The sequence below is a fragment of the Nyctereutes procyonoides genome, unplaced genomic scaffold, assembly GCF_905146905.1.
Source record: "Nyctereutes procyonoides isolate TBG_1078 unplaced genomic scaffold, NYPRO_anot_genome, whole genome shotgun sequence".
Lineage (NCBI taxonomy): Eukaryota > Metazoa > Chordata > Mammalia > Carnivora > Canidae > Nyctereutes > Nyctereutes procyonoides.
The window spans coordinates 36,307,976-36,334,752 of NW_026575131.1; the positions used below are offsets into that span (position 1 = coordinate 36,307,976).

The window sequence follows — 26,777 nt, forward strand, 5'->3', positions numbered from 1 at the left end:
TCAACGTCTAAGTCCGGTGCACTTAAACAAAAATGGAAAAAAAACGGCATATATATTATATATATGTGCATCATATATATATATACATCTAAAAAAGTTTAGTCTGTTATTTTATGACAAATAACAAAAGGAATAAGCATGCCTGTTAGTTCGGACTCTAAACTCCAGTTAAAGGGACACTTTCAGTAATTACAATGGTAAACTCAAGTCTTGAGATGAACATTTCAAAAATACCATCTTCTGAAAGCTATCTATTTTTTTCTGAGACCTTTTCAACAATATGTTGAAGGATAAATGGAAACTAATTTTAAATATTCCATTTTGGTTGAAGAAATACAAGCTCTTTGTTTTGAGACAGTAAGCTTTTTCTCCAATAGTAATTCTTCTACTGACAAGAAAACCCCTGTCCCAGCCATGTGGGTCTCAGGTCTCCTTCCCCCTGAAGCCTGTCTGGAATGGTCCTCCTGTTACCCCAAATAATTACAGCAAAAGGCTGAGGAGCCTTCTTCAGCTATGGGCTCAAATGCTCTAGCGGATACGTAAAGCATTCCACAAACCCCCTCTTGGCTTGTGGGAGATCCTTGCATTAAAACCAATGCGCTGGCAAAGAACCATTTAGGAAATAGATTGCACTGACCACCAGCTGGAGGGACAACTTGGTCAAGCAGTTTCATGCTGGTTTTCTTCCAGATTTTCTTTATCACAGCTCGGAGTTCCTCATTAGCTTGTTCCAGGTTCCCTGAATTCAAAAAGCAAGAAGAGAAAACAAGACTTGCTTCTCCTACCCAGCCCTCCTATCTGTTCCCACAAGGGCCACTTCCCTCCCAGCATGGCCTGGAGCAGAGCCCTCAGACAGGATGGGGCTCCCCCCTTTCCCGCCTAACTCTCCGGTGGGGGTCATAGGTAAATAGTGGGTAAGCCTTCCACCAGGCAGTCACTCCATGATGGGAACAGCCATGTTTTATTCTGGAATTCAGGCCTATGCAGGCTGACCACAGCCAAGACCCACTCCCACCCACTGCCCCCAATCAGAATGTTTTCTCTTTGTTTGCTGCCTGTTCTAAACCCTGCCTCCAACCTGTGAAGATCAGATTAAATTTCTCCCAAATGAGACTCTCAATTCCTACTGCATGTCTTCATCAGCACCACAAAATCCTGGTTTTTTATTACATCGGCTGATGCCTGTCTCCTCAGCTAACCTGTCAGTGCCTAAGACCATCCTGCCTTCTGCATCTCCTGGGGATGCTGGCCGGGGCCAGGTTTGTGTTGCAGTGAGGGGCACCCTCCCAGGGGACCCTGGGAGCCTAGAGAGACTGGCTTTGTGGAAAGGTACACCTAGCACCTCATCTAGCACTGTGGGGCTGCTAGTAGACAGCTGTCTGCAGATGGCAGTGGTGCCCTGCTGGTCTCCCCTTCCCTCTCATCCATGAAGTGTGGCAAGAGTTGGCTCCTTCACAGTATTTACTTTCCCACCTCCTGTCACTCCTCAGCTTGCTGCAATGTGCATCCTGTTCCACCTCTCAAGTCATCACTGAGCCGACCCCAGTGGCCAGGTGCCGGGACTCGGTGGACCAGAGCTGAGTATGGCCGTGAAGACCACTCTGGTTTGACCTCAGCTGGGGAGACACTGCTGCTAACAGTCCTCAAGCACCAGCTATGTGCCCACATGGCACAGAGGCCCCTGCAGACATCCTTTCATCTCATCCTCAGGACTTCTCCTGATGGAGGCATACCTGTTCCTTCTCAACAGAGAGAGAAGCTACAACTCAGCACCATGAAATCCCTCTCTAAAGCTCGCACAGTAGAAAGGGACTGCTGGAGTGAACGCGTTTGTGATGGTCCCATCTCTGCCCTAATCCCTCTCCTATTTCTCCTGCTATGTAGTGAGCCGTAGCAGGAGTCACTGCAAGACTTTCTGGGACAAAGTGAAGCATAAGGGCAGGCAAGAAGGGATGAGGAAGGCAGGAACAGCCAGCTGGCCCAGCACTCACCGCCACCCCCTCTTCCCCAGGACTTCCCCTTCAACAAGAAAGAGCCCAGAAAGGAGAACACAAGGTGGGATAATGGCATCCCTCCCGTCTCGTACCACCTGTCCTGTCTTGGGGATGCTCACCTTCTGTCTTGATTTTAAGAGCCGTTCGAACCAAAGCAAACAGGGTTGCATTAAACATGACTGTCCCATCACTGTTGAGAGGCATGTTCATGGCAACTAGTCTCTGTAACAGAAAGAAGTTTCTCAACGGAAGGCAAATGATGGATGATGGCCATGCCCCTTTTAGGTGTTTATTCTCTGTTTATTCCTCACCTCCTACTAGTCAACACTTAGTTCAATTCAACCACTCCTTGGGGAGCACCTAGCATCTGGGGGGACTTGGAGCTGACACAGATCAAAGCTTTAGTCGTGAAACACACATGCTAGCACGCGGATGGTGTGCTTTGCTTGTTTTTAACTCCAACTATTTAAGACTTGACTATTCAAGCACTCTTCTCTCCCTCCTCTTCTGGGGTCAGGCCTCCATTCAGGGCATATCCTTAAAGCCATCATGAGGATAAGACAATAAACCAAGTATGACAAGCCAGGCACAGGGCCTAGATCCTCACTATTCCCAACACAGGGAATGTCCTTTAGGGACACTGGCGGGACCATAGTGTACTGTTTCCCACAAGCCCACATGGTTGGTCTGGTATTTCAGAGCAGGACCCCCCACTTCCCACTTCTCTTCTCTCTTCTGGTCCCTCGAACAGCAGCACTAGGGGCTAGGAGGGGGCTTGAGGGAGTGACACCTCCCTTGCAAATGCAGATGGCACACCTAGCTGAGATTAAGGGAGATCATGGACTCTTTCAGGGGATTGCCTGGCACGTGCTCAGAGCTAAGTAAGTGGTACTTGTAATGGTCAATGGTTCCATATGTCTTATTTTGGGCTGGCAAGGTGTCCTAAGAGATTTTTTAAAACACTTTTTCTCTTCCCTATTAAGGGACTGGAATCTTGTGTTCACATGACTCATCCCACCTATGTTTCTAGTCCTATTACCAATCACGCCTGTCTCCAGACAGGCAGCCAAGATAGCCTGCGTGTCCATTTGCTTTTCCTGGCAAGTTCCTGAATCAGCAAAAGAGACCATGCTGTGCCTCAAGGATACTTAGATCTTTTATATAAAAGGGTCTGGAAACGTAAACACAAAACGACAGCCATGAGCTGGAACCAATCTTGTTCTTGGAAAGCAGAAAAGAGGTTGGTACTGGAAAATTTATGGAAAAAGGCAATTTTTGTGGCTAATCCTCTGTACCTTCATCCAGAGTCCAAGCTACAAAGATGTAAAGACATGGGCAAAGACCTAGGTCCTTGGGGTTTTCTGGACTTTTAGGGCAGAGAACAATGAGTTCATCTCTGAAGATTTCTTTGAAAGCCTGAAATACATTTCAGACTCTACTCTGGTTACCTTGGGTTTTGTCTAGAGCTGGCCCAGCACCACTGGAGTGGTAAAACCCCTGAACCAAGAGTCACCTCGGGCCTCTGGGGAGAGGCGACCAGCTGCTATGGGGACTGGCTGGATTTCTAGGGGTTGCTGTGGGGACTGGCTGGATTTCTAGGATTTCTAGTTGTAGTAAGCAAATCTTGCATGTCTCCTTCAGAAAGGGGAATTCTCTTTTGTTGCTTTGCTGACTCAAGGTGGTTCCCTGGGAGCTCCATGGAAGGAGAACAAATCTCAGCTGGAGCTCACAGACAGCATAGCCTGGTGTGAAAACTACAGAAGTGGGCTATAGGGGTGGGATGGGAGATCTGAACCCAACCCTGAGAGGCCACTGCTGATGCCTGGCTCACAGAGACAGGCACTCTGGCAGCAGAGGGTGTGCAACCACGTCCACTGTTACTCAAGCTAGGACATAGCCAGGGCCCTACATCTTCTCCATTCTACTTCCAAAGCAGACCTTTTAGCTGTGCCTTCCTTTGTCCCTACCTCCACCGCCCTCACTTTGGCTCCCATTACTTTACACTAAGACTCCAATAGCACTCTGGGTGGTCTCCATTTTACTCCCCCATTGCAAAGGTGGAACTTCCCTTCGTGAAACTCTTCTCATGCTTCTTTTGTAGGATTCAGCATGGCAAAGGCAGCTCCTTGGAGCTGCACTCTGCTTGCATCTAGAGTCCTCTGCCACTTTCTTTTATGTTCCAGCCACACCAGTGACTCCCCATTTGGCACCATGATAGCCATTCCCCTACCTCTGCATCTGAGTTCTCTGTGTTCCCTTTCTAGAGTGCCCTCTTGCTTCTGTCTTTCTGGACCTGATGCAAATGGCCACCTGCCCAGTGACAAATTACATAATTCCCTTCCTATTCTTATTCTTGGCTGATAGGGTGTCCTAAGAGTTACAAATCTGATAGCTCCTCAGGACAGGAACCACGTATTATTTATCTCGGCATCCCGGCGCACCTGATGGAAGGCTCAGCAGAATGTCAATGAGTGTTTGTTGAATGAAGCAGGGAGTCCCTGCAGGGAGGCCATAAGACATACAAACAGGATGCTTACCTTACAGGCTACTCTGTGTGGGCATAATTTCCCAAACCCCAGGGGAGGCTGGATGCGTCGGAGCAGAGTGACCACATCAAGGTGCTTGATCCTTCCTCTGGAAACAAAGTATAGCATGAGGTACAGGGAAGTGCTGGCTGGCCTATCCTTTCAGTCCATCCCACTTCCACAAAAATCACAGCCAACACTCCAGAAATGGCCCACACAAGTCACAGGGAAGCCTTTTCAACTTACTTTGCCTCAGGGTCATATTCTGACCATATTCTTTTGAATTCATCTAAATGGTGAGGCCCCAGAATGGACCAGTCCCGAGTCAGATAATCAAAGTTGTCCATGATGACAGCCACAAACAGGTTGATGATCTGAAAAAGCAAATCAGAGCAAAGCTGCTTCATCTATAGTGGAAAGGATGGGGTTAGACTCTAGTAAGGGCCTCCTGATAATAAGGGTCAAGAAACATTTGGAACCCATTTCTCTGAGAAAGGCTGTAAAAACTTTCTTTTTGGAGAACATTTAAGAAAAAGATACTCTTCCAGCTTTCCAAAATGGCCTTGGTATAATCCCAGGGAAAGGCAGGAGGGCACACTACAGTTTTATAGTTTTGTTGCCACCAAATACCTCACACTGTTAAGTCACAGCTATGTGCAGTGGCTTTGGAAACTGCTATAAAGACACCAGCAGCCTTAAGAAGCTGGGGTGGTGACTGTCCCAAGCCTGTTAGTGAGCCTCAAAGCTCTGCTCACAACAAAGGTGCCAGTAACACACAACACTGTTGAAGCAAGACCTCCGATGGCCAAATGAAGTTGAGAGTGCTCATCAACATACAACACCCCACAGCAATTCGATGGGGGCAGCATCCAAGGTCTGAGTCCCCAATGCCACACAGCATCTGTCGGTTGAGAAAGGGAGCTATGTGACCACCTACCAGAAATGCGCAGAGCATGTAAAAACTGATGAAATAAACAATGGCAAAGTTGCTCCCACATGTGTACTCCTCCCCAGGGTTATAGTCTGACTCGGGGTCACAGAGCTTCCCCGGGAGACAGGCCAGCATGATCTCCTGCCAGGCTTCACCCGTCGCACACCTTGTTCGGATTAAGAAGAGAAAGGGCTTTAGTAGAGGAAGGAGAGATTTGAAGGTTAGACCTTCACGATATTTTGAAGAATTTTCTTTTAAACAAAACTTTTAATTAGAGCAAAACATAAGTGATTTGGGGAAAAGCCAGGTTAAATTAGTGAAAACTCCTAAATTGAAATTCCTACTTATTTTCAAATGCAACTTCTCGGACTAAGTAGAGGCGCTCTGATATAGCTCCTTTTGATTTAAGATAATCATTTGATACAAGCACATTAATTCTTTCTGTAAAAATGGATGTTTTTATGTCTTCTTCAAATGCTCATGCTACAATCTTAAAATAATTATTGTTTTTAATGACCTAACACCTGACAGCCTGATTAGATCCCCATTCAACTCTGTTGAAAGCAAAGAACTGAAAACTACCAAACAGCAAATAACTTGCTATTCAATCACGAGAATCATTAGAAATTACCTGTATAATTTCTAGAAAGTTATCTCACGTCAAGATACCTTGTTTACAAAGTTCATTAACTGGGGTTAAAACAATCCTTTAAAATCTGAAACCGTGCATCTTGGATATTCTCAGTTGGCTGTGCAAAGGCCTTTCTGTTCTTGCAAAATTTCCATACTCCTGGTTGCGGAGTATGGAAAGTGCATGCTCCCATGCATAAGCGTGTATCCTACCATTTTCCTGGTGGCCTTGGCAGACCTACTAGCTTCCAAAGGGATAACCCTGAAGCTGGCCACAGCCTAAATGACCACAGTAGTTTCCACAATCCAGCGAAACTCCTCTGTGACTAAAATAATGTCTCTGTGACAAAACAAATACAATAAGCCACCGTGATCAACCAGGAGAGGCTACACTGCTGTAACAGAGCACGTGTCCTGTGTCACTCTGGAACCCAGAGCCAGAGAGAGATGCCCTCATGGTACTCAGTCACCTGAAGAGTAGCAGCACCGCCTGAGGAAAGGTCTGGAAATTGTTGTTCCTGTTGATCTGGTTGTTATCTCTCATAGCAACCTTTCCAAACATCTAGGTGGAGAAATTATTAGGGAAATAAAGATTTTGTCAAAAAATAAAAAAATAAAAATGCCCTCTCCCCCCAAAAAAACTATCCATGAAACATTCCACATGTGAATTTAGAACTAACAAAAGCTCGATCAACACCCAGTAGGGCTTTCTCATAGTGCTTGGCACTTCATTCACTTAACATGTGCCACTGGGAGCATGGTGCTGAGGTCAAGCATGCCCTCACCTCAGGGAATTCCTACTAGGCAATCAGCCAGACAGCCCCTCCTGGTGAGAGCTGGCATGATCCAGCTGGACACGGAGGCACATAAAGTATCTGCAGTCAAGGTGCTGGGGGCAGGAAAGGTCCTCTGGAGGAGTGACACTTAAGGCTCAGAACTGAAGGCAAAATGGAAGCTAGTCAGGTGACAAGGAGGGTGAAGTGTTCGGGCAGAGGAAGCACTGCCTGCAAAGGAGCAGAGCTGACATGGCCCAGGAGCTCCAGGAAATGAAAAGAACATGATTGTGCACAGACAACACATCAGGCTGCAGAAAAGCGTGGGGGCCAGTGAGCCAGAGAAAGGAGAGTGGCCTTTCCTGTAAGGGCAAGGGGAATTTAGCTGTGGGACTTGCAGAAGAGTAGACCATTTTAGAAGAGCCTGGCAAAGCCTCCTGAGCGAACCGGTGATGGGGTGTGCAGGGCAGCTTGCAGTTCCCTGAGACAGCTCTTGTTTTGTAGTACATCGGGCATACAAGATCATTTGGGGGCACACAGCAGCCCATCCTGAACTACAGGGGGTCAAGTACGTCAACTCCTTGTTCCTAACTCCCAAATACATCCCCAGTGAAATGCAAATGTTTCTATGCCTTCATATAAGTAAGCGCAGCCACCTCTCTGCCTCTGGAATCACCCCATCTCACCCTACTCTTTGACACTCACAAGCCCCCTTATCTGAAGGACAGCATCCCAAACAGCAGAGCATGTAGCAGAGAGACCCCCCCCCAGGAGGGTCCAGCAGGCTGCTGTCTCCCTCTCCTCCTGGAAGCTGTGCCTCCCGTGTGAGGGCTCAGCAGTGAATGAAGCCAAATCCCTTTTCACACCCCTGAAGAAGTGGGGAAGAAGGCCTTCAGCCACGGTCACGGACGGCCTGGCTTCGTGGTTCTTTGTTAAAGGGCAGCTACCGATCCCTGTAATGGTCCCAGTTCAGCCCTTGCCGTAGCATCTGGGAGCAGGTGGTTTCAAGCAAGGATCTCAGCTGGTTATGATAAAACATAACTTTCCAGACTATCAACAGATTTCTATAGCATTAAATATCTTCTTAGTGGCATTGGTACAGAAACTGGAACAATTACGGCTATTCTTGGTGTGGCATTTCCTGTTGCTGAAACCAACTGTGGGTTTTCTTAGTTGAGTTTTCCAAGACTCAGATTAGGGGTGAGGAGCACCAATAAACCCAGCCCTCCATGGCATGTCCCAACCTCTCCTGGCTCTTCTGAGCCTGGCTGTCCCTGGCCCGGGTGCCTTCCTGGAAAATCAGGACCCTGTCTTTCCATTCCACCTGGTCAGGGTACATCTTGCCACAGATCTGGTGCTACCCAGCAAAGGGGACACAGGGAGAAAGTGGCTGGTGCTTACCTGCATGCCGATAACCGCGTAGATGAAGAACAGCATGGCTATGAGGAGGGCGACATAGGGCAGAGCCTGGAAGAGAGGAAGCACTTGGCTCAGTGCCCAGCCTCTCCCCCTTCCCCCCACTGTGACTGCTCAGGTGCAGAATGAAGACCCAACATAGGTCCACATGTTTCTCTTGTTTGGGCTATACTGAAAGGATGTCGATAGTGAAGGAGGACTTTTTAAACCCAAGCCCATGACAATAACTTCAGTCCTGAGTATAAGATCCACACATGCACCTTGTGTTACAAAGCTATGGGCAGGATGTGCTTTCCACCATCATTAACAGTGGCCCCTGACCCTAAATAGTGTCAAGGCAGACATATTACCCTCACAATAATGTTTACATGCGTCACTGGACTACTTTGTGAAATTATCATAATTGATCAAACCATTCCAGAACACTGGATATTTAGATTGCTTCCACTTTCTTTTGTGGGGATGTTTGGTGTAGGGTGAGGAGCTATTGTAGATCACATTGCAAAGGAACATGTTTGTGAAAAACCACCTATGTCTGCTTAAGGTGAAGTCTTAGGAGTGAAATTACTGGAGCCAAGGGAAAGAATCACTTTCTGGCTGCTGCTGTAGAAAGCAAGACACCTTTCTTAAAATGCACACTTTCTGAAAAAATGAGAGTTTGAGGGTTGGGTCAGGGAAAAGAAAAGGAGCTAGCCCCAGCTGGTCACCAAACCTGGGCTTTCCTTAAGAACATTAAATACAGGTGTATGTGTGGGGTCAGACCCCTGGGTCCTCTCATCCTTGGTCCTCAACTACTTTCCTAGGACATGTCGTATGACCAAAGATGTCCACACGCATGGCATACCTCTAGGTAGTGGCCGGATTGTTGAACTTCATGCCAAGCACATATGATTAAAGCATCTACTTTCTCTTTTTTCCACAAAAGGTCATCAGAAAGTCAGTGGCTACAAACCTTTCTGCTGTGTTCCAACTCTGGATCTGTGACTGCTTGCCCAGCCTGGTGCAACAGCACCATCCTGACAGCTGACCGCAGGATCAGAGCCCAACAGAGGGAGTCCCAGGCTTTCCTTACCATAAACATACCTACATGCATTTTCTTCCTAGATTACTGAATCTTTAAGAATTCTGTTGGCACTGTTTCTCAGTTTTTGCGAACTACCACTCTATGCAATGAATTTCTTTACACTGACCAAACTTTTAAAAAGAAAAGGTTTAGTTTAATTTCTTTAAAAGTAAGTATGAAGAGGTGCCTGGATGGCTCAGTAGGTTAAGCACTGGCTTTTGGCTCAGGTCATGATCCCAGAATCCTGGGGTCAAGCCCCACGTCAGGCTCCCTGCTCAGTGGGGAGTCTCTTCTCCTCTCCCTCTATTTCTGCCTCTCCCCCTGCTTGTGCTGTCAAATAAATAAAATATTTTAAAAAATGACATTAGTGCACAAGTCTATTCTATTTTTGTAGCAGTTCATTCACAAACTTTGGTACTTTATATTATAACAAGTGTCTGGGATTTGATCCTTTACTGAGACCAAGGCTTACATGGGGTCCCACTTGCCCTCCCCCCCAGGGCTGCATTCCCAGTTCTTCCCCCTACCTCAGGGTCCCCTGCCAGGAGCTGTGATATCCTTTCTTTGAGTTTTTGGATCTATGCCCTTCCCCAGTGCCATCCCTTTCCTTTATGTGTTAAAATCCTACCCGCTGCAGAAAAACGTTCCTCGGGATGTTAACGCCAGTTACCTCAGAGGTGGTGGGCTTGGCTTGAACTCTTTCTTTATATGTCTCTTAGACATAGTAGATTAGATTCATTTGCCAATGTGTTTATTTCAAGTTAAAAAGAGTCAGAGAAACAAAGATTCATGATTCACTTTTAATGTTTATACATAGCTACAAATCTCCTACATAGGTGAATGTTTTAAATGAGAATCTGTACCCGATCCCTGGTTAATTCAGTCTGGAAGACTAGACTATCTGGGGTGGACTACTAGAAGGTACAGGAGAAGTCAGGTCAGTCCTGATTCGGGAACAGGAATCTCTGCAGCAGCCTGCAGAGTCACAGATGACAAGTGAGGCCTGGCTTATGCCCAAATGTCCTCAATACTGTGATCCTTCCCGGCACTGGGTAATGCAGAGATTGGTGACGGAGTGCTGGCTCAGGTAGGAAGGGTCTCTGGTTTGTACGCAGACTGGCCAACAGTTAGGGCCGTGGCAGCCTTAGGAGGAGGAGCTGTCCTGGCAAGAGGCTGTTTGGTTTACGGGGGATCTGCTGGGACCTGCCCTCTCTTGGATGTCACCATCCATCACTGGCCATTCCGGGGAGGACTGCATCCTCCCCAGAGGGGCTTGGAGGCTCACTATCTCTATCAGTCTTAGAAGCTGATACAGCTGTGGGTCCTTACTGCCTTGTCTCCTTTAAGCAAATAATCCTGTTTGATTCACCAAGTACGGCTGGGTCAGATGTCTCTGGTGTTCCACATCCTCTATTGACCTAATGGGTCACAATGGCCATGCAGAAGGGAGTCTGGATCCTCCACAACAGAGGACACTCACTGGCTCACATGTGATCTTCAAGAGCAACAGAGAAGCCCCCGGCCTGGCTCTTACCTGAAAGGACTTTATAAAAGTCCACAGCAACGTCCGGATGCCTTCCCCCCTGCTGAGAAGTTTCACCAACCGCATCACTCGGAAAAGACGGAAAAAGGTGATGGAGATTCTATTGCTCTCTTCAGAGTTCTGAAGGGTTATCATGGAGAGGTCAAACCCAATGCAAAGTAGAACATGCAACACTTTCAGAAAAACAGCAACAGATGCAAACAAAGGTGACAGAGGTAAGAATTGAAGATGTGTTTCTAGGGCCTTTTCACCTTGAAAAGCATGATATGAAAGGAAGAGTTCCATGCTAACAACACAGGGCTTGGGGAACTGCGTCCACACAGCACATGCATGTCCAAGTGGTCGAGTGTGTTAAGAGGAAAACGCCGGGCTGGTCAGGAAGACTGGACACTGATGATGAATGCAAACCACTGCAGACACCGTTTTGGAAGGACAATCATGGAGAATACAGAAACACTAGTGGGAGACTCAGCATGGTCAAGGAAAGACCCAGCCCCGGGGGACTCGTCACTGATCTTACCCCGGGTGTGGCGGTTGGGACAGGGACATTTTCACTTTCAGTTGGCTTTAAGAAATCAAAGATTGAAAATGTGTTAATGAATGGAAGGGAAGCAGTGGTTCAGAAGGATGGGCCCCTCCCCACTTTTTTTTTTTTTTTTTACACAAACTTGTGGTTGGGGTCTTAGGACAACACGGTTGCTCCCTCCCTGAGACAATGCCAGGGGCTCTGCCTAGACCTGGACTACAGGGTGGGAAGCCTTTGACATGGGGTCAGACGCACTACTTCCTAATTCACATCCCAGAGCATGATGCTCTGCAGCTGGCAGGCATCCAGTAAACAAGAATGTTGCAAGACCTCAGTTGTCCCCAAAGACATGCAGGGTGGGCCTCTGCTTCTCACGGGCAGGCTAGTTCTCTTTGGTGTGGCAGGACTGTGGGTCCGGGTAACTAATTGGTCTGCAGCAGGCCACTCCTAACCCTGGGGAACAGGAGTTGTCTACCAAACAGGCCAAACAGAGTGGCACCTGCCCGCACCGCACATACTCCTGAGCCACAGGCCTGGGCATGGAGGTGGGTAAACCAAGTCAGCGTGAGTGGGAGAGGGACCAGTTTCCCCACTAGCCTTCAATGCTAGCCTACAACTCAGACGGCTGTCAGAGAAGACAGTGCTCAGCCCTATGGGGCTCCTGGGAAGCAGCAGCTTAGGACTGGCTTGCCTTGCACTTCCACCTCATCCGAGGTCTGGCTGGGCACCTACGGCTTGGGCCCCAGGGAGCTGAACCAGTGTTCATCACCCTGTGGGCACCAGCCTCCCCTTCAGGCAGCGTCCTTGCTTCACTCGGTGCCTAGCATGGAATCTGGCACTTATTAGATGTTCAGCGTTTAAAAGAATGCAAAGAAGTTGTAAGCAAGCTCTAACAAACAGGAGGCATCTTTAAATTAAATAGTAAGGGCTGAACAAGAGACAAGGAATGACAGCCTCTCTGTTCCTTTTAGGAGGGTTCCCTCCATTGAAGCAGCTGGTCTACCTGGTAACCAACAAAGGAATGAGCCTTCTCTGGTTGGGGGCCTAGGACTGCTGAGTGTTTCCCAGGGTTTCTAGGGAGCCTACTACATGGCGTTTCTGCACAGTTAAGGGAGGTATGCACACACATAGATGCGCACACTAATCTGAGGGGTTCTCCTCCCTGGGGATATAGGGAAAGTAAAGGGCTCCATTCTGAACTCTCATTAACAGCTGCCTCCTGAGACCTAACATAAAATTCATGGAAAATAAGAAATGGGGCACATCCTATCACAAGTGAAATTCAGCAATGTGATGACAAACCCAGGACTAACAGGTTCTGATAGGGTTACAAAGGGGTCCCTGATTCACCCAGGATGCTGAGAAGGCGAACCTTCTAATGGCATGGTCCAAGCCCTGTCACTGTCTTTATCTTCCTCTTCTTTTCTCTTGCCTCAAGACAAAGAGCATCTCCTTAAAGAGATGGATGATGGTTTTAACTTATGACTCTAACAAACGGAGGAATTACTTTTCCAAAGTTTTGTTTTCCAATCTCCCTAAGGCTGTGTACATGAGGCTTTTGGGTATCCCCCATGCAGCTGGAGTGTGAGGGTGTGTGAGCATGTGGGGGGGTGTGCATGCATGCCTCCACTTGCCTATGCTCAAGGGGACTGGGGTGTGTGTGTAGGACAGAGCACTGTATGGTTGTACTTTTGAAATGTCCATAACTTGTGTGTTAGACCTGCAAGCATAAGAGGGTTGTTGGTCAGGGAAGATATTCTCTGGCTACAATCTGGCCCCAGCCCCTTCTGCTTGTCCTCCCCATCCCATTTCAAGTCTGATGGACTTCTCAGCAGCCCCTCCCTCACGATGTGGGAAAGTCAGCAGCCAAACTGACATTTCAAGTACACAACTCTTTTCCAACTGATACCCTTGAAGTATGACAAATTTTGAACTATGAACTTGAAACCCTGAATATTCTTAAAAAAAAAAAAAACGAAGAGGAGAACAAGGCAGCATTTGTGGAAGGACATGTTGGCACAACATGCAGAAAGGAAGGAAAGAACAAACAGCAAACCAAGCTACGTGCACCCCCAGTGCAGCCTGTGACACCTTCTTCCCTCAGTGCCATGCTGGGCAGGGAGCACTTCTACAGGGGAGGATGCTGCTGGCAGCACTGGGGGATGGTGCAAGTTGCCAAAATATCTTACAGATCAGAAGGACCCTGAAGATGGCTTTGCTCAAACTAAAATTGCCTGCCAGATGCAAAGGGCAGGCTAGCTCTCACCCTGGGCTGCCCATTCCAACTTCCTCGGGATCTTTTGCAGAATCTGATGCCCAGGTCCCACCCTAAGGATTCTTATCTAATAGGGCTGGGTGGTGCCAGAGCTTTAGGAGTTTTAAAAAGTTCCTAGGTGATTCTAAGGTGCTGCTCAAATGGGGAACTGCAAGTCCTAAGCCAGGGAAATGCTGGGCACATCTTCAGGTGATCACTCACACCAGCAAATTCCTTTTAGGTCTGGATTTGCCACACAGAGGGAGGGCCCCTAGAAAAGCCCACTTAGGCTGTTACAGCTGAGCAGTGGGTTCTTTTGGCATTGATGAGGGCTCAGTACCTGGACAATACAAACAGGCTAACCACATCCCCATCTTGCCCACAGCACATGGAGGAGGCCTGGAAACACAGAAGGCTTTGGAGGTTGCGGTTGAAATGTGGGTGAGCTGATGCCCTACATGATCCTGGGATCAACTATAGGATGCCCTCCAAGGTGGAGACTGGGAGAGGGTTCACTTCCTGGGTACTTTTCCAAAGACAGCCAACAGGGCTCTATGGTCAGTCCTCAGTAGAGGGGATTCCAGTGCTTGGGCTAGAGGCCCACTGTCTTCAGCTGGGCACCCCATGAGGAGATGTCCCTCAGCCCCAGGAAGCCAAACTGTATGCCAGGGTCCAGAAGGCTCCCTAGATCCCTGGGGCTCTCCTGATGTCCCCTCCAGCCCCTTCACACAGGGCTCCCAGGCAGGCCTCGAGATGCAAGCCTGGGGCCAGCCCTCAGTAACTACAGGAGCCAGACAAGCGCTGAGCTTCCCAAGTGCAATCAAAGAGACCAGTCTGCACCCGCTGTATTAATTCCCATCTCTTCTTGGAAAGGCTGAAATAATGTCATTTTCCACTTCAGATAGGAAGCAAACCAGCATCCCAGAACCAGTTAACTCAAGGTGTCCTGAAGAACCTACTTTTTTTTTTTTTTTTTTGGTGCAGGGGCTGAGGGGAGCCTCCTTTTGGCTACTTCTGACCTGGCATGTAACACTTCTGGGAGGTAAGGCTTCTGTATATGGGAATGCTTAGCCTGTGTCCAGAAAATCAGTGACCTGGTCCCTGGAAAAAGGCTGGCATCTGGAATGGAGGGCTGAACTAGAAGCTGAGCACAGTTGTTGGTCACTTGGTCCACACTGGGTACCTGACAGGTCAGAGAAAATTCTTGGGTCCCTGAGAGTGAGCTCCTTACTAACTTTTCACATGCTCTTCAGTTAAGAACAAGGCAGTCATGGCTTCTGCATAAGTATTTTGCCTTCCCAACAAGAATGGACTCAGTGCTGGCAACAGCCACTGCCCAGGTTAGAGAGAGTGGGGTGCTGGGTCATTGTACCATTTGAGACACCAATAGGCATCCGAGGGTGAGCAAAGGCGAGCCTGCCAATCATCATCTGACATTTTAGCAGCTTGATGATGTTATGACCAGATGTGATAAACACAAATCTGTGAGAGTCATCAAACCATGATCAGAGGGGGTGGGTGGGAGGGTTTGTAGGGTAGGGGCAATAGGAGAGGGTTGGGCAGGGCATCAAGCAGGAGAACAGAAAGGGCCATCCAAAATGTTTTTTACAGACAGTACAAACGCAAGCTAGATTTCTCACTTGCAGGCCAGATCAATCATTCTTGAAGACTGTTGGCAAGCCACACAGCCAAGTGTGACTGACCAAGATGGCCAAGATGGCCCTGGCCCAGACTCCAGGTGGAGACTGGGATCCAGCGGATGGGAAACAATTTAGATGACCATGACCCATAAATAGCACACCCTGTGAAACTCAGTGAAAACCAAAGGTGGGGAAGCCACAAACAAGTATACAGTCTTTAAAGTGCTTTTGCTTTAACAACGACATCACCGTATATATGTTTATATATACTTGCCGCTACAATTTTCTAAAAATAAAACCAACATGAAAATCAATTAGGCAACAGAAAAGAAAGATCAACAGAGGTTGGGGGAGAGAGCACAGCAAGTTAAATATTGCAAAAAATGATGACTTATCACAGCTAAAAACAGCCAACATGGATGAAGGGTGTTCAAGCTGAGCTGACCCAGGAGCTTGGGGTATAAGGCCAGCAAGGGAGAAGATGTGCGTTGCTCCTCTAGGGAACTTGGCATGTGTGGGAGAGAGGGCTGGAGGACCTAACAGCTCCACCATTAACAGTTATACCATCAGAGGTGAAGGACATCCAGTCTCTTTCATCTTTGCGCCACGGCCTGCGAACTCTATGTGCCCGGGACACATGTGTTGAGAGACTGAATAAATGAGAAGGTGGCTTTGAGCATTCACCTTGCACTGCGGCCCAGCCCAGAACTGCTGAAACCCCTCAAGGGGTTGTACCCGCCCCGGGGTGGACAGCTGGCTTTGCCACCAGCCGAGGGAGCCTTTGTCTCAGGCTTTATCTAACCAGGGGAAAAGTCACTGACTAGAAAATGGTACGAGAACGGTCACTAGCATGATTTTGAAAATCTGGATGTCAGAAATGGGCCTAATGAAAGCCTGTTTTGTGCAGAAGCCTCAAAGTCAAATGGTAACTAGAAAGTTCAGTGTGGGTTTTTGTACCTCTGCAGCTTTCCTGACGGATGAAACATGAAGCAGGGTATGTCTGAGGCACTGCTGAGCAAGGCTGGGCCGGAGGGAATGGGCACAGTGTGCTTCTGCCCCCAGCATATGGAGGCGCAGCCGGGAAGCTGGGCGCGTGCTGTCAACTGAGGGCACCAGTGCCACACCCTGCCAGCCAGAGGTGGGGATGAGGCATTGGAGAGCTGGCTTGTTGGCTCAGTGAACAAACCCTGGCCACATCCTGGTACCCAGAAACCAAGCATCTATGCCCACTGCCTGCACATCACTCTCAGCATGAAGCACTCCAGGGAAACCTGCTGAAACTTCACTTTCTTCTATTTTCATTTCCAATGTAGACCATCCCTGACTTCCATCAGGGTCTGTTCCAGAACTTTCAGGTAAGCAGACTTTGACAAAGGTTGTAAGTGCTTTACACTGGGCGATGGCTAAGCAGGCAGATGTCTGGTCATAAACTCAGGAGAGAGCCCATGGCAGCCCAGTTAAGGTCCTACTGTTTTGCCATTAGCATCAGATTATTTTATAGCCAAGCATAATTTACACATTATGAATGACAATTTTATAGCTGAGTTATGGAATATTTCCCATAAAGTAGAATTTACATAAATCTGGGCTCATAAAGGTTGGGGGAGGTATCTTCCTGGGTCTAGGAAAATACCACTTTAGTACCTTGTCATGGCATGGATTTGGGTGGACACTATCTTACAATCCATTCCACTTATTAGTCCATGGAAAATCTATACTTGGATAATAGCCTTATGTCTCCCTAATACTTTTGAGTTTTTGTAGCAAGTATTTTCACAAATATCTGTATCATTTTATCATCCTGACATACTTATGAGGCAGGGAGGGCAGATATCATTCACCCCAGGTGATCCGTGGTGGGGAAGTGAGGCCCCGGATCCAATAAGTCACTTCTGAACCAGGACCAGAACTCTCAGATCTTAGGAGTGCCGGGCCAGTGGCTGTCCCACTGTTCTGTGCTCCAGGCTTAGATTGGACCCAAAGCAGTGGCATAAAGAGGGACCACAACATCCTTATTTGATACAGGCTGTCTGGACACCAGGATGGGCCACATAATCCTGCAGATGTCAGCCAGGCAGAGCAAGGAGGCCCCTTCCCCAGCCGGGGGTGGGGGAGGAGGGGGGGCTGGCCACATGGAGCAGAAAGCCAACACCACACAGCAGTCCCACCCCATGCTCCATTCATCCCCACAGCGGGCTCTACACAACCGGGGCACACACACGGGACACCCACTAAGACTTGCTGACAAACTGGGAACAGACCAGGTAAGCAGGGCCATTTCTGCCTCCCTCTGGCCCTTCCTGGTTTAGGCATGGGTTAGGTCCAAGAACTGTGGGCAGGAGGCAGTGCTCCCTTTTCTGGAGCCTCTTAATTTTGAAGGAAGGTTCTCACGATGCTTCTGGAAGGGGGGGGGGGGTCACTCCACCTACCACGCTGCTACTGCACTTGTTTCCTTATTAAAGGGTTCAATCGAGTGCAACAGAGGAGAAAGGACACCCTCTCCTCATATGTCCTAGGCCCTCATTCTCCTGGTCCATGAGGTCACCATTGTTTTGGGTGCCAAGACAGGGTGGGTATTCCCTAGTGTCACCGGTCAGACTGGGCAGGTGCACAAGATACAGGTGAGGACAGCAGCAGCAGCCACGTGTTCATGGCGTGGCTGTGAAGTTTCCCCCTTGTGCCTTCACAGAACCATCGTGAGTGCCAGGGCACGTGCTATGAACTCCATTTTGCAGCTGGAAAAACTGAGGCACAGAGCAGTCAGGTGCCCGGCCAATATCACATAGCCAGTGAGTGATTATGTTCACATACTCACATAAATTAACTCCCGGCCCTTCACGTGTTCCCAAGAACTTTTTTTTCAAATCATGTTTAGTTCCAAAACGGCCATTCCACATTCGCTTCTCTGCTCTCTTTTAAGGGAAGGGGGTGAGGCAGGGGGAGGGGAGGCTACAAAACGCTCTTCGTCTTTCACACCAAACGTATACCCGAATTTCTTAAGTGTAGAGAGAGACCCATGGGTAAGGTTTCTAGGCTCCTGAGTGTCAGACTTAACAAAAACAATCACGTCACAGGACACAAAGTTGGCTACTTACATTCACTTCAGTTATAGCAATATCAACGACGCTACCAACAACAATTAAGGCATCAAAAGTGTTCCATGCATCAGTGAAATAGTGCTGTTAGGGCAAGCATTCAGAAGCCACAGAGGAGAGGAAGCACAACAGGAAAAAAGAAGAAAAGGACAGTGTTATAAAAAGGGAACATTCTAGCATTATGCTACCCGGCTCCTTGAAAAAAAAAAAAATTACCCTACAACAAACATGTTAACAGGTACTTCGCTTTGGGTGTTGCTGCTGACACAGCAAATAAAGACCATGAGAGACGCCTGTCGTGCCCTGCCTGCCAGTGTCTCGGGACATGCTGCCTGAGTCAGCCCTCCGGAAGGTGCTCTGTGTCTGAAAAGGCCTGGGATCAAGCTCTCCCCTCACAAGCCTCTGGTCCACAGCTCTCGGTGGGAGATTCCTGGTTTCAGGTCAAGTGAAGTTGGGGCCTGTGACTTGTCCAGGTGATGCCAGTGCGGGGCAGGGAGCGGAGCGCACAGACAGAGAGGACACGAGGTGGGCGGCCACGGCGGGCGCATACTCACGTCGGCTTCGCTGAGGGCCACGTCTATAATGCTGCCGATTACGATGAGGGAGTCAAACGTGTTCCAGGCGTCACTAAAATACCCCTGGACAGAGCAGGCAGGGGGCAGACGTTTATGAGCACGTAGGAACGAAACGCCACACGGATCATACGGGGACATATGGGAGGCCCCGCAGCACCCATGGCAACCGGGTGGGGTGGGAGAGCCAAAGAGGGAGGCAACGGTGCCGTCCACCAGCGGAAAGGGACGCAGGCTGGGGAGCACCTGCATGTGTGAGAGAGGGCACGCACACAGGCGCACGCACACGCATGCACGCACTCACGCACAGCGCAGACCCAAGGCCCTGGGCGGCACCACACCAAGCAGAGTTTCTGCAGGGCGGGGGCGGGGGGCATCTGAAAAGCCCGCCCTTGCACCCGGGTGACAACTTCAAACCCTCACAGGAGGGTGTGTGACTCTTCTAAGTCTGCAACCCTTATACAGAAGGGTCAGCAGGCCCTCCCCTACTCCTTTCCATAGTTCTCTTCTCCCAGTTAAAGAGCACTGTGACCACGCATTTCCCACCACCCTCCTTCTGTGCTCTGAAAACTAACCAGTAACCCTCCTGCTCCCCCTCACCAGTGCAAGAATTACGAAAGGTGTGCTGTGTCCTCACAGAGTCCTTGGGTTCACCGGGACAGAGGCACAGTGATGCACGCAGTCCAGGGCACAGAGTTGCCCCGTGTGTGGGGGTGGGGGGGGTGGGACACTCACTCTAGTCTATGGGGAAGGGTGGGCTGTGTAGGAAAACATAGGTCTTACAAAGGAAAAGCAGGCAAGGCTGCCAATGTGCTAAGGCTCCCATTGGCCTGGAGAGAATCCTCCTTGTACCCCAGCCCTCCTCCTCCTCCTACCCTCCAGGCTAGGAGGGTTCCTTGTCATCCCTCAGAACCACCAGCAGGTTCTTACCACGTGCACATACACCCTTCCTGCTGCCACTGCAATCCCAGCCTCCCCATCCCTAACTCTGTGTGCCCAAATCCACTTCTTCCTTTGAGGTCAGACCAAATGCCGGCTCTTTGTAGGGACCTTTTCAGATCCTGCTGATGTCTGCTCTGCCCCCGTCATATGTCCTCATCATTGAATTTGGGGACTTTATCTTCAGGTCTATCCCACTGAAATCTGTCTGGGGATGAGTACCATACTCACTCTTCTGTCCCCTCCTCAACGAGCCTCGCTATCTACCCCAGAGCCTTGAACCCATTGCCCCCCACGCTGCAATGTCTCTTTCACCCACTGACCTAGCATCCTACCATCATTCAGATCTTCATGTCTTGCAACAAGCATAAAGGCACAATGTCCCTATGATTGTGACTTATAAATCCGTGTATATGTACGTGGCATACATTTTACGTACCCTCTTACGGGCTCAGCACAGTAGATGGCTGAGTTAGTGCCTGCTGTCTCCTGACACATCCTGGAAGCCCTTGGTCAGAGGGGTGGGGGTGGGCGCTGCACACAAAGGCTTCTGGTTGCAAGGCTGACAACTCTGTCTGAAAGTCAACTGTGCCTTTTCAAAAAGTCAGAACGTGTTTTGGAAATAAAAAAAACCATTCAGGTCTGAATTACATAAAAAGGGGCCAAGCATGGTTACAACTGGGTACACTTAGTGAGGATGAGGAAAACCAGAGGGGAAGGTACTTTGAAGTGTCAGGTCCCATGAACTTGTGATCACATGCAGGCCCCAAGAAAGCCACTGCAGAGCCCCAGCCTTTGATGACACAAGAGAAAATGTCTATGTGTTGGCCATCCTAATGACTGGAGTAGAGATGTTTGTTCTAGTTACTGTTGATCACTCCAAGTACAATTATGGAGGAGCTCTGGCACTAACTGATGGTTTGGACTTTTAAAGACTTCATCTTAAGTAATGTAAGATTTTCCCACCCAGCTGCAATGACCTCTCACCCACTTCTCACCTCCCTCCTTCCCTCCTGTCACAATCTAGCTCGCTGCCATCCTCCCAGACCCCTCACCTCAGGCCTCCAACAAGTAAACGAAGGGAGTGTGCCTGCACCAACCCTGCCAACCTGTGTACACAAGTCTAATGGGGCAAATCTTAACGAACATCACATTTTGTACCTTCTAGCTTTTCTTCCCAATGCTCTCTGACTCTTAGCTGGCAGACTGGGGTAAGGCCAGCTGCTCTGAGGGCTAGACTAGTGCCACTGTGCATGCTGGTCACACTGGCCAGCCAGGAGACAAAGAGCTTGCACTTGGACCCCAGATCCAAAGGAACATAATGCTTCCTTCACAGAGGAAGACCTCCTAACACAAAAGTCAGCTGGGTCGGGGTGCTGAACACTGCCCTGGGGGTGCCAGGGTTGTCAGAGTGCTGGGTTCCCTTATTTACACTGTGTGAATAGGTAACAGGCATCTGACCAGCAGACTTCTCTGAGGGCCAGAGCCTGTCCTTCGTTTTCTGGATTTAACAGCATCTCCAAAGCTAAGGAGACTATGGTGATCATTCCCATCTCCCCAGAGGAGCTGATGCCTTACTGGTGGGTCCCAGTAACAATTGGGCCTCCAGGGTACAGAGCAACTGAAGACCTCAAGTTCTCCCCATCTCCTGTCTGGGCACACAGCCTACCCCCATTCACAGTGGCACCCCACACACTGCTCCTCCTGCTACAGTTGGCTGTTCACCTGAGGCCAAGGCCACCATCTGCCCACATTCTTTGGACTTGATTCTGAACAGCTCCTCCCCTGCTTTTCTACAATTATCAGTACTTAACCTCTGAATCATTTCCACTGGCCTACACACTATCCTCCAGTTGGCCCATTCTGGTCCACTGTGATACATAAGATCACCTTAAACCAGGGCAACAGGGGCTTACCATTTGGGGTCCTAGAACATTTTGACAGTCTTGTCAACTCTCTTAAGAAGATCCCTCACATGCACACAATTGTGCTCAAGTCCTAAAGAACTTCTGGACTGAACCTACATACCCCTTATCCAGGCAGGAGGAGGCTTACGCTGATGCAGGTGGCTGGAATCATAAGCTTGGACAAGGTGGCTGTGCTAGGGGGCCAGCAGAGGCAGAAAATGCCAGGATCTCTTTCTCCCCACATCTGATTCCTTACTTAGGGGCCTCCTATGTAATCAAATCACTGTCGAGTGAACATGACTCAGTCCCCCATCCTCTCCCACCAAAGTCACCGTGCTGTCTGGGTAACCAGAAGATGAGACAGGGCTGCTGGCAGGGCACCCATCCCTGTGCCCTCTTCTTTTGGCCAAAAGTGACAGGTTCTCCTGCTGCTGAATGCCGAAGCCAGGGCCCCTCGAGTGGAAACAGCAGTCCCTAGCACTCAGCCAGAGTCAACTCTATTTTTTATCCAGTCCTACTAGCTTGAAAAGACCAAGCAAGTCAGCCACATGCCATAATACCTATTATTCAGAAACAGGTCTGATTCAAATCGTAAATCATAAAGCAGACTAATGTGGGCATTAGGGCCTGGGACTTTCAAGATTTCCAAGAATTCTGATTGTCAGTGCCCATCTGTGGGCTCTTGGAAGCTGTGGGCTCTTGGAAGCAGAGCTGGAACCTCTAGCCAGGATAGAGTGCACAGCCATGGCATGTGTAGCGGGGGTAATGTTTGTGGAACAGAAATGAGAAGCAGCCCAAATTTGGGTTCATTTTGCTGCCTGGAGTCTCTCTCATCTGCAGATATGAAGGAGCCCACACAAATCACCTGCTTTTGTGGTTTACCACGGCAGCCAGGTCACTCAGCAATTTCTGCCAGGGACTGTGTGGGCAGTCCTGGACCTAAAACATTACCCACAGTACCAGATTTTGGTAGATGCCATATGACAGCTTTCTAACTAGCACAAGCCTTTCCAGAGGTCAAGTGGGGGCTTACAGGAAAACATTCACATTTGGCCACTCTACTCCAATCAAATACTCTGTGACAGGAAATGCCCTGCATACCATCTGATACCAAGAGGCTGCACTTATAGGCTCCCCCATTCATGCCTTTCTTCAATCCACCCATCCTTAAATAGTGGCCAGCAAGGAGTAAGCATTGTGTGAAATGCAGGAGACCCAACCTGTGACCTCAAGCAGCTGCTCAGCAGCTACTAGAGACACCCAGAGATGTACTGATAATGACATCACCCAGTAAGCATCTAGTAGACACACAGGTGAAGGGAAGAACAGACTTTGGCTGAGCTGGTGGGGAGGATGTCATAGAGGAACCCACATTTCAGACAGGCCTTAGGCAATAACAAGGCAAAAGGAGGACTTCCAGATACAGAAACACGTGCCATGGAAAGGTCTAGCTTGTTAACAGCTGGGGTTAGGGAGCATAGAAGGAACGATAGGGGAAGTAACTAGAAACAAGAAAGAAGTGCAAATCAGCCAGGGTTTGGTAGAGGACTTTGAATATGAGACTAAGAAAATTCTAATGTTTCTGCCCCCTCAGGCAATAGGTGGCTGGTACCCGAGTTTCATTGTGGAAGATAAGCAGAGAGGGGATGGGGAAGATTTAACAGCCCAGCCAAAGGAGGGGCTAGAGAGGTCTGGATGAGATGGAGGTGGTCTGCATGTAATTACCAGGTGAGAAGGGGACCAGGAGAGCACCGGAGAAACTGTGACATCAAAGTCTGGCGGAGCCCAGAAGGACTGGTGCAAAGTTCTCACCAAGGAGAAGAATGTTTGGTCTCAAGTATTATTTGGCATTAAAATAAATCATCTAAAATAGATGTGGTCACTGAAGAGCTGAAAAGACTATCAACTCTTCTTTCTAGGAGGTGGAGGATGTCCTCTAAAAAGACTGCTGAGGCTTTGTTAAGAGCTCTTACTCCTGCCAGGAGCCCTGGGGCAGGGAATGCCACCCTAGGAGGCTGGTGGCACTGGATGCCAGTTTCCACTGTGTAGCAGCTCTGCATGGAAGTATGAGAACAGCACCAAAATACTCTCTTCTCTCCCCAAACCCAACTACCCTTTACTTTTTGCAAGCCCAAGTGGCCAGGATCATAAATTAGACATTTTTGAGGTAGAACCAAGATCAAAATGCAGACCTGGGAACAAAGTATGGCTCTTTGAGGGAAAAGCCTGTGGCCAAGGCAGCTAACCTGGCCTCAGATACATGCTGGACCAAGGCAGGTGACATCTGGAAGTACAAAGAGGGAGCTTCAACAAACAGGATGTGCTCTTTCTTCCTGCAGAAGCAGGAAGGTCCTTCTTCCTCACTCTCCCTCCTTGGAGCAAAAGAATTCATGGGAGAAGTCCAGTGCTTTCCCTGGGAGTACTGGAGGGAAAAGCCAGGGAAGTGGGCTTATCCTACTTAAATCATGACCTCCCTTTTAAAAGCTTAGGATGGCACAGTCACTTTCAAGTCAAAAGCACGATCTAGAGTATGCAAGGTCAATGCCAGATGGTGGCTTTTCCCTTAGGGAGCAGATATAACAACAGCCTTCTTGCTTTCTCCTAATTCTGCTCTTTGGCTTCTTGCCACCTTGCACTCTTGCCTAGAACCAATGCTCAGAAAAGGTCTTCCCAGGCAGTGAGCCTGCCTCCCCGACTCTGGGCTTCTTGCCTCTGCCTCTCCACCTCAGCCCTCCCTGCTTATGGAGGCAGGATGACCTGACCTGCCAAGTCCTTAAACCCACTCCTTTCTAATTGTGTGCTCTTGGGAGGCCCTACCTCTCCGTCAGACTCTTGAATACAGAGGTCCCCATGGTCAGGTTTCCAAACCACACCCCCCTCCCCACCCGCCTGACTTCTTTTAACCCATTCTCCTCACAGTCCCTTCTTGTCCATCAGGAAGGGTCTTGTCAACTTCACTTTCTGTACCTGCCTCCCAGAACAGCTGCAACCATATCTCTCCTGACAGATGCTGGCAAGTTTTCCTAGAAGGTGTGCCCCTCGTTGTGGATAACACTGCCCCATGGGGCCCTGTAACATTCCTTACAGAGACAAAGGCTTTCCTTGATGAGATCCATGGGCTAGGGGCTCCCCTACAGCCATCTCCTGGAAGATTCTTCCCTCACAGCCTCTACAGCCTGACTGCCCCTCTGATGAGCCAGGAGGGGCCTTGTCGACTTCTCAGGGAAAGCCTACTCACTTGGGCTTGCTTTGTGAACCCAGAAGAGAAAAACAAGGAAAGTCAGGGAGCATTTTAAGGGCTTTGTTTCTTGGTGAACTGATTCTCTCTTACTCCTCAACATAAAGTCTGTCTTCTTGGCTTCAGTGAATGCAGAGACAGTGCTCCTCAAGTACAGAGATGATCCTGTTGCTGTTTTATGCTATGGAAATATCTTGCTGGGCAAAACGACAAAGCAGCACAATTTCTAGCGGAAATCACTCATTTTAATCACTCTGATTAATCAGTACTGATTAAAAAGTAGCTACTCATTTCCCTCCTGATATCACCAGTGTGATCACATGCCACCAAACCCTCCTCCCAGGTTTGATATCAGTGGTTTACTGGGCAGAGGGGTGTACGAGCCCTTTGGTGCTCTGGCCTGCTAGTGGGTGCGCATTCACACACAGATACACACACGCTCTGTCTCATGCACACATGCCGTGGGCAGGTGTGTCTTCCCTTCAGCCCAGAGCAAGCTCTGAAGCACTTCAGAACTTAATCACCAGGCAAGGGAAGACATGGCAAGGAGATCTAGAAATGGTCCGTGGATACGATCCATGTTGTCTCTTTTTTGATGTTCTTACTTGGCAACCTTTTTCATCAATCCAAATATTGTTCAAAGAAGTAAAGGTGATAGGGAAGCAAACCAAAAATTTCAAAGGAAATTAAGATGAACTTGGAAAAGGAGGAGATGTTTATGTAGGTAGATATGGACAAGTCACAGTAAATAACATCTGGCCATGCGTAAGGTGCCAAATGTGACCCCACTGCAATCACCCCAAGTGATCACTTACAAGTGTCCTTTCTTTTTGGTCCACAAAGATCTGATAAAGATTGCATAAAGATTAATTCAAATTAAAGAAAGGAACAGTTTTGGATTAGAATTCCATGTAAATATGGAGTATGCGAAACCATCATATCATAATCCAAGTCTCAGTAAAACCAGTGTTGTCAGATGCCTTACGCACAGATGAACCAACAACGGGGTCCCCAGATCCTGTCACTGCCTCATATTGATGGTTGGGGGGCTTTGCTAGCAAAAAGCTGAGGGTCAAATGTCCCACAGCTCAGTCAGGATTTGCTCCTCTGTCTACAGTTTTAGAATGAGGGGGCACCGTGACTTGATGATGATGGTGGTGGTGGTCACATAACAGTACTGATGTGTCCGCAGCATGTTACTACATGCCAGGCACTTTTCTAAGCATGGCACAGATAGTGATTCTTTACCCCTCACAACCACCTTGGGAAACAGGCCTGGTAGTGTCCTCATTTTACGGGTGAGGAAAGTGAAGCACAGAGCCTTTAAGGAGATCACTCTCGTTAGCAAGTGGGGAGCACGGATTTGGATCCAAGGTTGTGTATGCTCTTTGACATTGCTCTGTCAGCCTCTTGGACCACAGACATTGACAACTGTGGGACCTGGGACCGGGGTCACTCCCTCCCCAAAGGCAACCCGATACGCTGACTAGTCCAACAGCGTTTAAAAATCTCAGGTCTTGTTTTGTCTTAAAGTCAGTGACATTTTTCTAAGCCAAATAAATGGTAAGAGATCTCCAATTGGTAGAACTTTCCATAAAAAGGTGAAAAAGAGGCTGTAGACTAAGACCAAATAAACCCAAAGTCTTTCTCCTGGAAACCTAAGAGTAAAATCAAGGCTGAATTCTGTCTGATGGGTTCTGTTAGAACAGTTTGTCTAATGCTCGAGCAATG

At 48.7% G+C, this 26,777-nt stretch overlaps 1 protein-coding gene across 1 annotated transcript in view; it reads right to left on the bottom strand.

Annotated features, from left to right (window-relative positions):
- CACNA1D (calcium voltage-gated channel subunit alpha1 D) overlaps window positions 1-26,777 on the bottom strand; it is a 300,604-nt gene that overhangs the window by 29,003 nt on the left and 244,824 nt on the right. The window contains exons 31-39 of the mRNA XM_055342673.1: window positions 18,945-19,028; window positions 10,867-10,995; window positions 8,255-8,320; window positions 6,551-6,642; window positions 5,457-5,616; window positions 4,766-4,893; window positions 4,532-4,628; window positions 2,114-2,216; window positions 638-739 (exon numbers count right to left, since the gene is read on the bottom strand). Coding sequence (XP_055198648.1) covers window positions 638-739; window positions 2,114-2,216; window positions 4,532-4,628; window positions 4,766-4,893; window positions 5,457-5,616; window positions 6,551-6,642; window positions 8,255-8,320; window positions 10,867-10,995; window positions 18,945-19,028 — 961 coding nt within the window. The remainder of the gene's footprint in view (window positions 1-637; window positions 740-2,113; window positions 2,217-4,531; window positions 4,629-4,765; window positions 4,894-5,456; window positions 5,617-6,550; window positions 6,643-8,254; window positions 8,321-10,866; window positions 10,996-18,944; window positions 19,029-26,777) is intronic.